Source organism: Rhagoletis pomonella, unplaced genomic scaffold, assembly GCF_013731165.1.
Source record: "Rhagoletis pomonella isolate Grant_MI unplaced genomic scaffold, Rhpom_1.0 Rhpom_scaffold_00004, whole genome shotgun sequence".
Classification (NCBI taxonomy): domain Eukaryota; kingdom Metazoa; phylum Arthropoda; class Insecta; order Diptera; family Tephritidae; genus Rhagoletis; species Rhagoletis pomonella.
This window is the reverse complement of record NW_023458558.1, coordinates 71,813,323-71,825,969: the sequence shown is the minus strand read 5'-3', so window position 1 is coordinate 71,825,969 and position 12,647 is coordinate 71,813,323. Positions and strand designations below refer to the sequence as shown.

Below are 12,647 nucleotides of genomic sequence, written 5' to 3'. Positions count from 1 at the left end.
TTCGATTGTATTGAATTGAATTTAATAAATCAATATGAATTGCAATTAATTAATAATTAGCAATAGAGCAGCTTATAAATAGATATATGCCATGGCGCGCATCACTACTTCGATTTATTTTTATTTCATTCTGCAGAAATTTGTATTACCTTTTATATTAGCCTAGGTCCCCGCATTAGTATTCTTCTTCGTGTTCCTGCTCGTCTTCGCATTATCTTCGTCTTCGGATTTGTGCATAAGTTAGGTAAGACTTGTGAAACAGCTGGCAACCCTCCTAAGTATAGTGAAGAAATCTCTGGCGTCTGTTATTGCGATACCTACATATTTCATGTGCCCGATGAATTAAGTTAAGTTTGATCTTTTAAATACGTGACAACGCTCCTAAATACAGTTCTTAAATTATTTAAATTAAATATTTTTCATAATTGCTTTAACTTACTAAATAGTTTAAGTTTACCTTTTTAAACAGGTGGCAACCCTCTTTAAGTATTCTAAAAATTCAAACTAAGGATATCTTGCCACCTTTGTTTCACGACATATTTCAATATTTCATTTAACTTATGCTTACTTTAATTAATTTTTGATTTTAAAACCTTTTTCGACTTACACACATATTGCGATACAAATTTAAATTGTGTATATAATTCCCTTAATTCAAGTTGAATTTAATTTCAAAAACATATGGCAACCCTCTTAAGTAAAGTTCAGAATAAAATATTTTTAACCCATGTCAATTTATACTAGAGCTCCCGATTTTGTTCGCACATTTTCAAACAGCCCGGGTATATGAGCAGCGAGTACTCGCACACTTGTTCAATGCTCATTACTCGAAAATTTTAGAGCATGAGCTCTAGCGATTCGAGTTTTTTCAAGTAATTTGAGCAATGTTTTTTTTATTATATTGACATTTTTGGTAGCAACTTTTTAAATTTTTCAAATTATTGATATATAATGCAAAGATTGTTACATTGGTATTTAATAATATAATTTATTTAACATGAATTAGAAAGCAGCTGCTGACAAATACAATTTACAAATTTTCTTTTGTTAGTGAAAATGTTCAAAAACTCGAAAATTTTGAACAAACATTTGAGCAGTTGAGCAATGAACGAGTTTCGAGCGAGTATCGAGCTACTCGCATTGCTCGATACCCGGGTATCTAGAGCTCTAATTTATACCCATATTCTTTAATAATTCATTCGACTTGTTAAATAATTAGAAAAAAATTGTTTTTAACTTTGGAATTTGTGTTCTCAGCTTTGAATTATCTAACTAAAGAATATGATACAAAATAATTAAAAGTATTATTATCTATATATTGCAAAATTTGTTTACGAATATCTCGCAAATTGTAATTCCTTGTTAGAAAAAGTTAAAGTTATTATTATTAAGTTATTAGTTATTAATAGTATTTTAAATTGTTGAGCTTTACGGTTGTAAGTTCTACATATTTTAAATATTCAATATGGCATAATGCATATTTTAAATATTCAATGTAGCAATTAACAATTTTTCTGAATTTTCCATTTTTCTGATTGCTCCAGCGATGCGTTTCGATAACTTTTCGGATGCGTTTTGTAAAAGTATACAATGTCAATATTTTATAGTTCGGCGTTATGGAACATTACACTTTGTACGTAAGCAAAGCAAATGACGTTTTGGAAGTCAGCTTCTATAACCTTGCGTTTACACAAGACAAGACAATTGAGAATATGTATTAGTTGTCACATTGTTTGACTAAAGTAGGCATCGAGACAATAAACTGTTAGAGGCCTACATCCAGGGTTGCCACTGACGAAGAAAAATGTTTACCAACCACTTGGAAACAACTACCAAATCTGGAAAATATCTACCAATAGCTTTTTTTTAGTTATTTTAATAAAAATTATAGTTTAGCTTTTTTTTATTAAGGAACTTTTTATTTAACTAATGATATGGTATTTGGGATCATATTAATGGCATCTTCTCGGTTTTCTTAAACTAAAAGCGAAAATGATGAAACTAAAGGCAACAAAGAAACTTCATCATTAAAAAAACTTCAACTGGGATATTATAAGCTAATACTGTGATTCAAAAGAGCGTTTGGTATTTGTTTTAATATTCACAATGTTTTTAAGTAAACATTTTTTGCTACTTTTTTTGTATAAGAATGATGTTTGCGCTTTAACCAAACCCATAAAAATCAGGGACTCATGCTATAACAACACTGAGAAAAATTCAAAAACATTTCGTCTAAATTCCGAACTTTTTACTCTGAATTTTTAGAACCATTTTCCGTATCCAGTTTTCTAGCCCATGGAATTTACAACAACCAACCAACAATGTGCAGCTAAAAATTCCCGTCGATTCAAAAAATATATTAGCCGCCGGTCTTTTGTGTTTTTTTTGTTTAATAATTGCCATTTATAAAAACTGGCGGTAATTTTTTTAAATTTTTTTTTGTACAATCGTAGCGTGTAAATACAAACCTGTCCATTTTTTCTTTTTTTTTAAAGAAACATTTAAAATGTTTAGACAATCAAAAGCTCCTCAAGATTCCAATAAAATGAATTTTGAATGGAGCACGATATTGTTCGCCTTTTATCGATATACATTCTTACATATGTACACTGAGGGGGAAAAAATATTAAAATCAATGAGAAACGTGGTTGATCTTACTATAAACGTCAACGTAAACGCGTTTACACAACCAGCCTTTGAACGCAGGATCCTTAGTCCACGAATCAAAAAAATGCGCGTACGCTTGGTTTGCATCATTTTTAAAAGCTCAGTTAGTCTAGACTTAACTTAATTTAACTTACCATAAGAAATCATCAATGATTATTCAACACGTCAACTTAGGTTGCAAACAGAGTGGAAGCGAAGCCGAAGACGAAGATGAAGACGAAGCCGATGACGAAAAACAGTGCAGTAGTAAACATATGAAAGTGATCACAGTGCAAGCAAAGAAGAATATGAAGACGGTGCGCAAGCGGTCAGCTTGAAACAGTGCGGTACTGTTTTCAAAGACGAATCGCTTGCTGTGATGAGTTGTTTACAATTTATTTAACTGTTTGCAATTGTGAAAAAACGCGTCTTTCAAGAAATTGGCTAAATTTTTAGCAAAATGTAATCAAACGTATTAATTGGCATTCTTGTATATTCGAAAAATGTCTGTCCGTCTTGCCGTAACACATAATTCATGTCGCGAAATTCTCCAAAAGTTGTCCTATACAAATTATTTCATAAATTGCTTCTTTTTCTTTATTTTCTTTTGATTTTATCTAAAAAAAAAAGGTTTTATTTAAAAACAAATCTTCATATCATTCATCTTCCACTATGTACACTCGCCAGCTTGCCCGCAACGCAAGCAATTCGTCTTCGGCTTCGTCTTCAAGCAAGTCTGGCAAGCATGATTGTCTCACCGCTCTCAATCATTTCCACGACAGCCGGTTCTTCGTACGGGAATGACTCGGGTTTTACCCAACCAAGAGCTGTTGTTTCGGCGATCTAACCCCGTTTAAGTCGGCGAAGTATCTCAGAAGTTGTTCGTCCATAGGGCTACATTCGCTACGTTTTCTTCTACTCAGGGCTGGCATCGAGTCAAACCCAGGGCCAGAAACCTACACCTGCTGTGTATGCCAGAGACGACTACACCACAACTCCACCTCAGTCAAGTGCAATGCTTGCGAGGTGTGGAGTTACCTCAGAGTGTGCTTAGGACTACGGACATATCGGCAGTGGACCACCTCTATTGTGGCCCCTGCTGCTCAAACAGAGCAGCCTCCACGGCTAACCCCAGTCCACCTGAGCAGTCCCACACAAACACCACAGCACAACAACATAACACAATAGACCACACCACAACTGCTACAGACCACAGAACACACACAACCGCACCACCGCCCACACGCCGCCGCCAACAACTCCTGGTTCCTGGTTCATAGCTATCCGGTCAAGCGATGTTGAGCTCGAAATATTTAACTTTTATATACCCCTGTCACCTGCTGCCCGGCAGGATATCAGCCTGACATAGGTGCGCTCCTCAGAGGTGAAAACCGTATGGTAGTAGGCGACTTTAATGCGCACCACGATTTTTGGCACTCAAGCCTGTCAAACGATCGTAGGGGAACTGACTTGACTGAGCAGATAGACGATTCGACATTCTGCACAATGAACGACGACGCACCCACCAGGATTATGGGCCGCTGCTGCAGCTCGCCAGACATAACAATAGTCAGCGCTGGTCTGATAAACAGCATATCATGGCGACCTATGCTGACTTTGGCATCAGACCATCAGATCAGATCAGTCATCTCGATCGATAAACCAACCGACTTTGCTTCCGCGGAGCACCGAAAATATATCAACTTTTCTAAAGCTGATTGGAAAGACTTCGCGGAATTTACTGAAAACACCTTCGCTGCTCTCCCCACACCAACCGACATCCACCTTGGTGAACGTAAGTTCTGCAGGGCTGTCACCGCTGCTGCAGCTCGCTTCGTACCGGCAGGATGTATCCCCGTATCAGGGATCTCAACGCGGAGATCCGGCAACTAGTAAACGTACATAAGCGGAAGAAGTGGGAGGAGCATCTGAAGACCTGTAACTTCACCTCTGGTGTGAGTAAGCTTTGGTCAACCGTGAGGTCACTGTCCAATCCGACGAGGCACGACAACATAGTCGAAATTTCTTTCGGCGACCATGCTTCGTCGGACCCGGAGCGATGCGCGAGCTATTTTAGCCGGTAGTTCATACTGCATCCTCCGGTGGACAAAGCCAAGCGTCGAGTGACCAGAAGGCTGCACAAACTACCAATAACCTGTGCCCCCCTTGCTTTCACTTGCGATGAAGTTCAGGTGGCCATCGGAAAGGCGAAAGCCTACAAAGCCATGGGTCCCGACGGAATATGCATGCTGATGCTGAAAAATTTGGGTCCTGCGGGGGTAGCGTACCTAACGGAGGTCCTCAATTTGGCCATGGCCACTCTCATCATCCCAGACATCTGGAAGGTGGGGAGAGTGGTCCCACTGCTCAAACCGGGGAAACCTGCCAACATAGGAGATTCTTATCGGCCGATAACACTCCGTTCCCCGGTAGCGAAGACACCCGAGGCCTTGCTACTCTCGTATTTCACAAAGCACTTGACCCCAGCGAAGCATCAGCATGGTTTCCGTAAAGTGCACAGTACAATAACAGCACTGAACGCCATAAACACTCAGATAACTCGTCGCCTTGGACCTGTTAAAGGCTTTTAACACTGTCAGCCACTCCACGCTACTAGAAGATATAGAGGCTTCCTCTCTCCCACAGAGGCTCAAACGGTGGTCGGCAAATTATCTGAGTGGTCGACACTCGTCGGTAATGTTTAGAGACAAATCGAGAAAACTTAGAAAAATAAAACAGGGGGTTCCACAGGGTCGTGTTGACATGTTTAGAGACAAATCGAGAAAACTTAGAAAAATAAAACAGGGGGTTCCACAGGGTCGTGTCCTTTCCCCGCTACTGTATAACTTCTACATTTCAAAGCTCCCTCAAACACCAGAGGGAGTCTCGATTATCTCTTACGCCGACGATTGCTTGATCATGGCGACCAGGAATGGAATTGATGACCTGTGTTCGAAAGCTTCTTCACTGCAAAGTGTCTAGCCCTCTCCCCTACGAAATCCACTGCGACCCTGTTCACAACCTGGACGAAGGAGGTCAGGCTACCGCTGGCAATTCACGTCGATGATACACCAATTCCGACGGTGAATAACCTCAAAATACTCGGAGTAACCTTCGACAGTCTGCTCTCCTTCTCTGCGCACGCAACCGCTATTGTCAAAAAAGTGCAGAGCCACAACAAGGTCCTCATGTCGCTAGCCGGCAGTACTTGGGGCAAAGACAAAGAAACGTTGCTGGCAACATACAACGCAATAGGCCGGCCGGTTTGAAATTACGCAGCACCAGTGTGGACAAGTAGGACGCAGTGGATGAAGCTGCAAACTACCCAAAACATCGCACTACGGACAGCGACTGGATGCCTTCTGATGTCGCCAGAACACCACCTGCACGACGAGGCGAAAATGCTCCCAATAAAGGAGCACAACACAATGCTCTGCAAGCAGCCCTCGCCCAGGCACGTCACGAGAATTTTACGCATTTTTTAACTGCCTTTGAAACGCACGAAAAATTTTTTTATTCATACGAATCGTTGCAAAAGTTGTTTTCTATTTTGTCTTTCTAGCAGTAGACATTATGAAAAAGTATAAAAGTGAGATTCGGCGCTCAAAAAAAGCAGCATGGGAGAGCCACTGCGAGACATTGGAGAGTATAAAGGACACCGCCAGGCTGAGCAGGCTATTGACGAAGGACTACTCCTGTCCGTCACTCCTTCGCAGTGCGGATGATGTACCCACAGAATCTGTGGAAGACTCACTCAGGTTGCGTGTCAACACTCATTTTCCAGGTAATTCTGACGAAGTGTTCAATCCGATTCCAAGAAGATATGCTGGAGCTCAGCACATAGCAGACTCAATTTTCACAAATCCCAAAATATCAAGGGCGTTGAAGTCCTTCTCGCCTTACAAAAGCCTGGGGCCAGATGGCATCATACCTGTGGAGGATGCTATTATGCCATGGCTTTTGTCCATTTTGAAAGGATGCATAACCCTTAACTACGTCCCTCTGTCGTGGAGGCGACGAAAAGTGGTTTTCATACCAAAACCTGGAAGGGGAGGGCACGTCTACGTCAAAGATTTTCGACCTATTAGCTTAACTTCCTTCCTTTGTTCTCAAAATGTTCGAGAGGGTTCTGGACGCGCACGTACGGGGGTTTTTCCACGGCAATGGCATATCTGAAGCGCAGCATGCATATTTGCGGGGAAGATCCACGGAGACGGCGCTCCATGAGGTCGTTAGAACTGTCGAGAGGTCACTCGAATTTAAGCAATTCACTATGGCAGCCTTCCTCGACATAGAAGGAGCCTTTAACAATGTTAGGGTAGAAGCTATCCAAAAATCCCTTGACGAGCTAGGCGACGAGGAGTCTATTAGCGCGTAGCTAATGGCGATGCTTCGCAGCATAACGATTTCAGCTGAACTTGGTAGCTATACATTAACAAGAAACGTTAGTAGGGGCACTCCTCAAGGGGGAGGGGTCTCTCCTATTTTATGGCTAGCACTATCAACTCAGTAGTACTCAAGCTTAACCAGGGAGGAGTAAAGGTCACTACGCTGACGATGTAGTGATTTTAATAAACGGGTTATTTCCATCTGTGGTGAGTAACATCATGGAGGGTACTCTAGCAAAGCTTAGCCGGTGGGCCGAGCAATGTGGCCTTAGAGTGAACCCAGAGAAAAAAGAATTAATGCTCTTTACGACAAGAAATAAGGTCCCAAGCTTTGAATCACCAAAGCTAAATGGACAAAGGCTGCGATTATCTAAACAAGCGAAGTATCTCTGAGTCATACTGGATCCTAAGCTAAGTTTGAAAATAAATATTGAAGAGAGAGTAAAGAAAGCGAGCATTGCCTACTACTCCTGTAAGCGGCTTTTTGGGAAGACATGGGGTCTCAATCCAAAAGTTGTACTCTGGATGTACACAGCGGTTGTACGTCCAAATCTTATGCTACGGTTCCTTGGTATGGTGGACAGCCTTAAAGAACCAATATAACCAAGTGAAACTAGGCAGAGTTCAGAGAGCTGCATGCATCGGGACCACAGGGGTAATGAGAACTTGCCCTACCGATGCCCTAAATGTTATTACAAACCTATTTCCTATAGACCTTCACATACGGCATACCGCATCACTATCGGATATAAGACTTAGAGAACTAGGTATATAGAAAGAAAGAACGATCGGGCATAGCAGTATAATTTCCCGTTTGCCACCTAAAGAGCGAAATACACAACACAAGCGGCTTGTCAAACCTACTTTTCCCATTTCGCCATACACCATGCAAACATGAGTCATTCAAGCACAGAATTTTAGTTTTCCTCCGGTTCACAATGTTAAAAATGTTGGTTTTCCTCCATTTTTCTCCCTTACGTCCTCACTTGGTGAAAATTCAGCAACAAATGAGGCGATTTTACCATCCACATCGCAAGCGGTTTGATCAAACGTCAACATGGCGGCCAGAAAATCAAAAAATTTTGGTTTTTGCTCAAATTTCCCTCAAGCGGTTTGTCAAAACTTCAAACACCCCCATAGACAACACAAATGGATTGAAACAAAGGGATATTTCGCTTGGTTTGTCAAGCCGCTTGTGTTGTGTATTTCGCTCTTAAGTTGAGGCTAGCAACCGATTACATTCGACCTGAAGTAGAGTTTCACAGGTCTTTCGGGGCCATTCTTCCGTCAAGAGCCGACTGGGACGTGGAGCTTGACATCTCTACCTGGACACATCATATGTACACCGATGGCTCCAAAATGGAACGCGGAGTTGGAGAAGGTATTTACTCTGAGTCCCTGGGAGTAAAAAGATCAATTCATCTGCCCGATTTCGCGAGTGTCTTCCAAGCAGAAGTATACGCTATAGCCGAAGGCTCCCGTCTCTTAGAACGTAGTGGATTGCGTCACGGCGAGCGAGTAGCCATTTTCTCAGATAGCCAGGCGGCCATTAAGGCCTTAGCGTCTTTTACAACAAGGTCGAAACTAATCAAGGAGTGTAGGACACTGTTAAATACAGTAAGTGTTCAACTCGATTTAGATTTAGTTTGGGTCCCTGGTCATAGCAACATTCCCGGAAACGAGGCTGTAGACGGAACCTTATATAAAGACATATTTCTCCACAATCTCCTGAAATCGGATCAAAGATCAAAGTGGCCTGCGTACAGCCCTGAGAGAACACACAACCTACTAAGGAAACCCAGATCTGACGTTGCTAGGCTTGTTGCGACTCTTACTGGGCATTGGCCGATTGGTACCCACGCGAGAAGGCTGGGAATCGCCTACAACAACTTCTGTAGAAGCTGCAGAGATGAGAACGAGCATTGTTGCTCTAATGAGGAGCAGAAATGCCATGCTAGGAGCATATGAGTTGACATCGTTACGAGAGCTATCTGATGTAAGTCTCCACAACATACTCAACTTCATCAACCACGCCGGCTGGTTCTAACATACTCATTCGAGGTATATGGTATCAAAATGGCACTTAGCTGCTACTTGGGCGAAATAGTTTTCCGTCACCATTCTAACCTAACCTAGCAGTAGACGGAATTTCGCAACGTTCCGAATAAATAAAAAAAAAGATTTTCCGTACGTTTCAAAGGCAGTTAAAAAATGCGTATAATTCTCGTCACGAAATTGATATCATAAATTTTGTGTTTCTAGTTCAGCTTTCGTCACTCGAAAATTTTACCTCGAAGAGGTGTTTTATTTGATATCAATTATTTTGGGGTAGCAAATTTAAAATCGACCAAAGTACAAACAATAGTCTAAATGTTTTATTTTTCTCAAATAAATTGCTAAAAATGTTATCTAAATCTAAATTATGTATTCAAATCGATGTGTCCATTTAAACATATAATTTTTCGAATACGGAATCATATCCTTTGTATTCGAAAAAATTAAAAAAAAATTATGAGAAATGATAAAAACGCATCAACATCGGGAAATTTTTTCGGGGAACTGGGTATGTTATTTTTATATCTTAAAGCAACCAAATTAGACGAATATGTTAATTTTTAACCATTTGACCCTTTTTGGAGCGACATTTTTTCAATTTGAATCGTAATATCTCCACAACAAGAGTTTTAATAGATACAAGCTATATACAAGATGAAAGCTACGGCTTTGGGCTACACAACTGGACTGACCAGTTTTTGTGAAAAGGCCCGAAATCTCTATTTTCAGCAGCCCGATTTTTAGTTTTCAGGCGATAACGTTATGACATATTTATCTATATATATAAAATAATAGCCATTTTCTTTGTTCGGAGTTAGCTCAAAAACTACTGCATAGATTTCAGTTAAATTTTCAGAGGTTATACCTTACATATATGGTCCTATTATAGGATACCTGAAAACTCGCTAGATGCTGCTGGGGTCGAGTTATTTATAAAAGTCGTATTTATCAACCGATTTCGTTCAAATTCAAAACGTGTGCTACCTCCATGATGGGAAATACGTACGCGAAAAATACATCCGCTAGGTGGCGCTGGAGTCAAGTTATTTATAAAAATCATATTTATAAACCGATTTCTTTTAACTTCAAAATATAAGCTACCAGCATGATAAAAAATACGTTTACCAAAAATAGACCCGCTAGGTGGCGCAGGAGTCGAGTTATTTATAAAAGTCGTATTTATGAACCGATTTCGTTCAAATTCAAAGTATAAGCTACCTGTATGATGAAAAAAGCATTTGCGAAAAACGGACCCGATAATAGCCCTATTTATGAACCGATTTTGGTAATGCAAATTCGAAACGTTTATTACTTTCACGATTTTTTTTTTCATTGGAAACATATATGTACATATATACATAAAACGATAGCCGTTTCCGTTGTTCGGACTTAACTCAAAAACCAGTCAAATTGTCGGAGGTTATACCTTGCATATATGGTCCTATTATAGCCTACTAGACAACACGCTGGTGGCGCTGGAGTAGAGATACTTATAAAAGTCGTATTTATTAACCGATTTCGATCAAATTCGCAAAGTGAGCTACCTGTATGATGAAAAATGCGTTTCCTAAAAATGAGACCACTATATTTTATAAAATCTGATTGAAATTCATAATGCGTATTCATTTCGTGACAAGCAGTGGTTTTGCAGAACAGGGACCTAATGGATTGCGCTGCTGCCGAATTATATAGAAACCCACAAGGGGTTTGGTTTGCTTTAGGCCTATATTCATCTTAGACGAATTTATTTTCATATGGCTAATTGGAGGATTCGTTGAAGTATGCATGTAAAGACCGCAACATTGTGTAAGCGCGCCTTTGCCTGATGCCCTCATACACCCTAAATGCGATCTTGCACCTACCTCCGTTTGACGAAAATGATCGGATCAATGTTGAAGTTGCAAGATCATAGAAGAATATTACGCACGCTTGGCACAGATCTCATAGGTGGAAATAAGACCATCGGTAAAACTCATGACATCGAAAGGGATTAGTATTCCATATGGTATCACAGCGCTACTATTCTTGGCCTATGTGTGAAGAGGATTCTGCTCTTTAGTCGTTTCAATTTAAACTAAAGATGTTTACTTTAAAGACCGCTTTTGCTTTTAAACGCTATTTTTGTATTAGCGAATGAAAAGGATCTGATTAGGCGCCGCGAAGCAAGCGGGCATTGGCTAGTATTTTATAAACGCAAAAGACAGCGTTAGATAGCTTGTTTTAAGACCCTTCTACTGATATCCACTTCAATGGTATGGAAAGAGTAGTGCGACCTCAGTGGTAGTTTAAAAAATTGCCTTTTTTCGAATTTCAGGCACCAGCCACACCCACAAAGGCCTACGAATCGAAACATACTGGAACAAAACCCTCCTCGTTTTTTTTGGTACTTTAATTCTTGAAAGTTTGGAAAAAAATAAATGAAGGTACGTACAGACGCTACACACATCGCAAGCATCTCGTAGTGGAGACACGAACCAAAACACATTTACCTCTATGTCTTTCCAACTAGTAGCCGGAACTTAATAGCAGTCATCGATTCGCCACTTCTCGCTCGCTATGTTTGAGTTCCGGTCGCTTAAAGAAGAATTTTGCATGCGAAAGCAACAACAAAGTTAGCTAGCACGGACAGACGATAGCGAGTTTGGTTGTACCTCATTGAGTTCATTCGTTTCGCCACTCGCTAACTGATGGCGAATCGATGACGGCTAATATATAAGGTATCGTTTGAAAGGTATTGGCCTATAGAATAACACTAAATATGTTTGGTGCATCAACATACCCCTTAAACCGGCAAAAGCAAAATTTTTTTTTCGCAACACTTTAGCCTAATTTTTAGGAATCCGGTTAATCGTTTATGAATCTTGAATACATTTTCTGGAAACACTCTACATGTCGATTCGACGTCTGAATAAAAACTTCCAAATCTCGTGTATATATAAGCGAGTCATTTCAGCATGCTACTGTGGCTGCTCCTTTGGTCACTCGCACGCTGTGATATCAGATGCCGGAGTTGAGCTCTCAAAAAAGTGTCAAACAGTTTTCGGGGAAAAATCTACTCCCTGGTAGTTAATTATTGGAGGATTTCTTTTTCGGGAGAAACAAATTCTTCGAGAACAAACTCCCCGGGAGTATTAAGAATTGGCCTGCTTAACCGATCTGGGCGGGGTTGTTGTAACCGCTACAACCACTACAACTACAACAACAACAACAACAACTTGTTAGAGGACCCACGTCAGGGGGCGCGGTCCCGACGAGCGACCAACGACATTCATGGGGAGACGGTCACCGCCTACTCAATTAACACCGTTCTACCTTTGGTCCGACCCTATTGACACAGCCCGGGCCTACCGTTAGTTGACCTTGACGACAATACAATGATTGAAGGATAAACCGAAATAGGCGGGGCTTCGTAGTGCCACTACAACAACAACCGCCCTACGGACGACCGCACGCACCCCCAAGGCCTGCAAACGGCGAACTATCAGGGCCGCACCACTAACCTCGTCCTGGGCAAAACCATCCGCGCGCTGAAAGAGCTGCAGAAGATCCTTAGCAGCG

General features: G+C 40.9%; 1 protein-coding gene across 1 annotated transcript in view; it reads left to right on the top strand.

The window, feature by feature from the left end:
* LOC118738315 (uncharacterized protein K02A2.6-like) overlaps window positions 1–2,333 on the top strand; it is a 4,837-nt gene extending 2,504 nt beyond the window's left edge. Inside the window, exon 3 of the mRNA XM_036469239.1 lies at window positions 2,266–2,333. Coding sequence (XP_036325132.1) covers window positions 2,266–2,333 — 68 coding nt within the window. The remainder of the gene's footprint in view (window positions 1–2,265) is intronic.
* The last annotated feature ends 10,314 nt before the right edge of the window (window positions 2,334–12,647 follow it).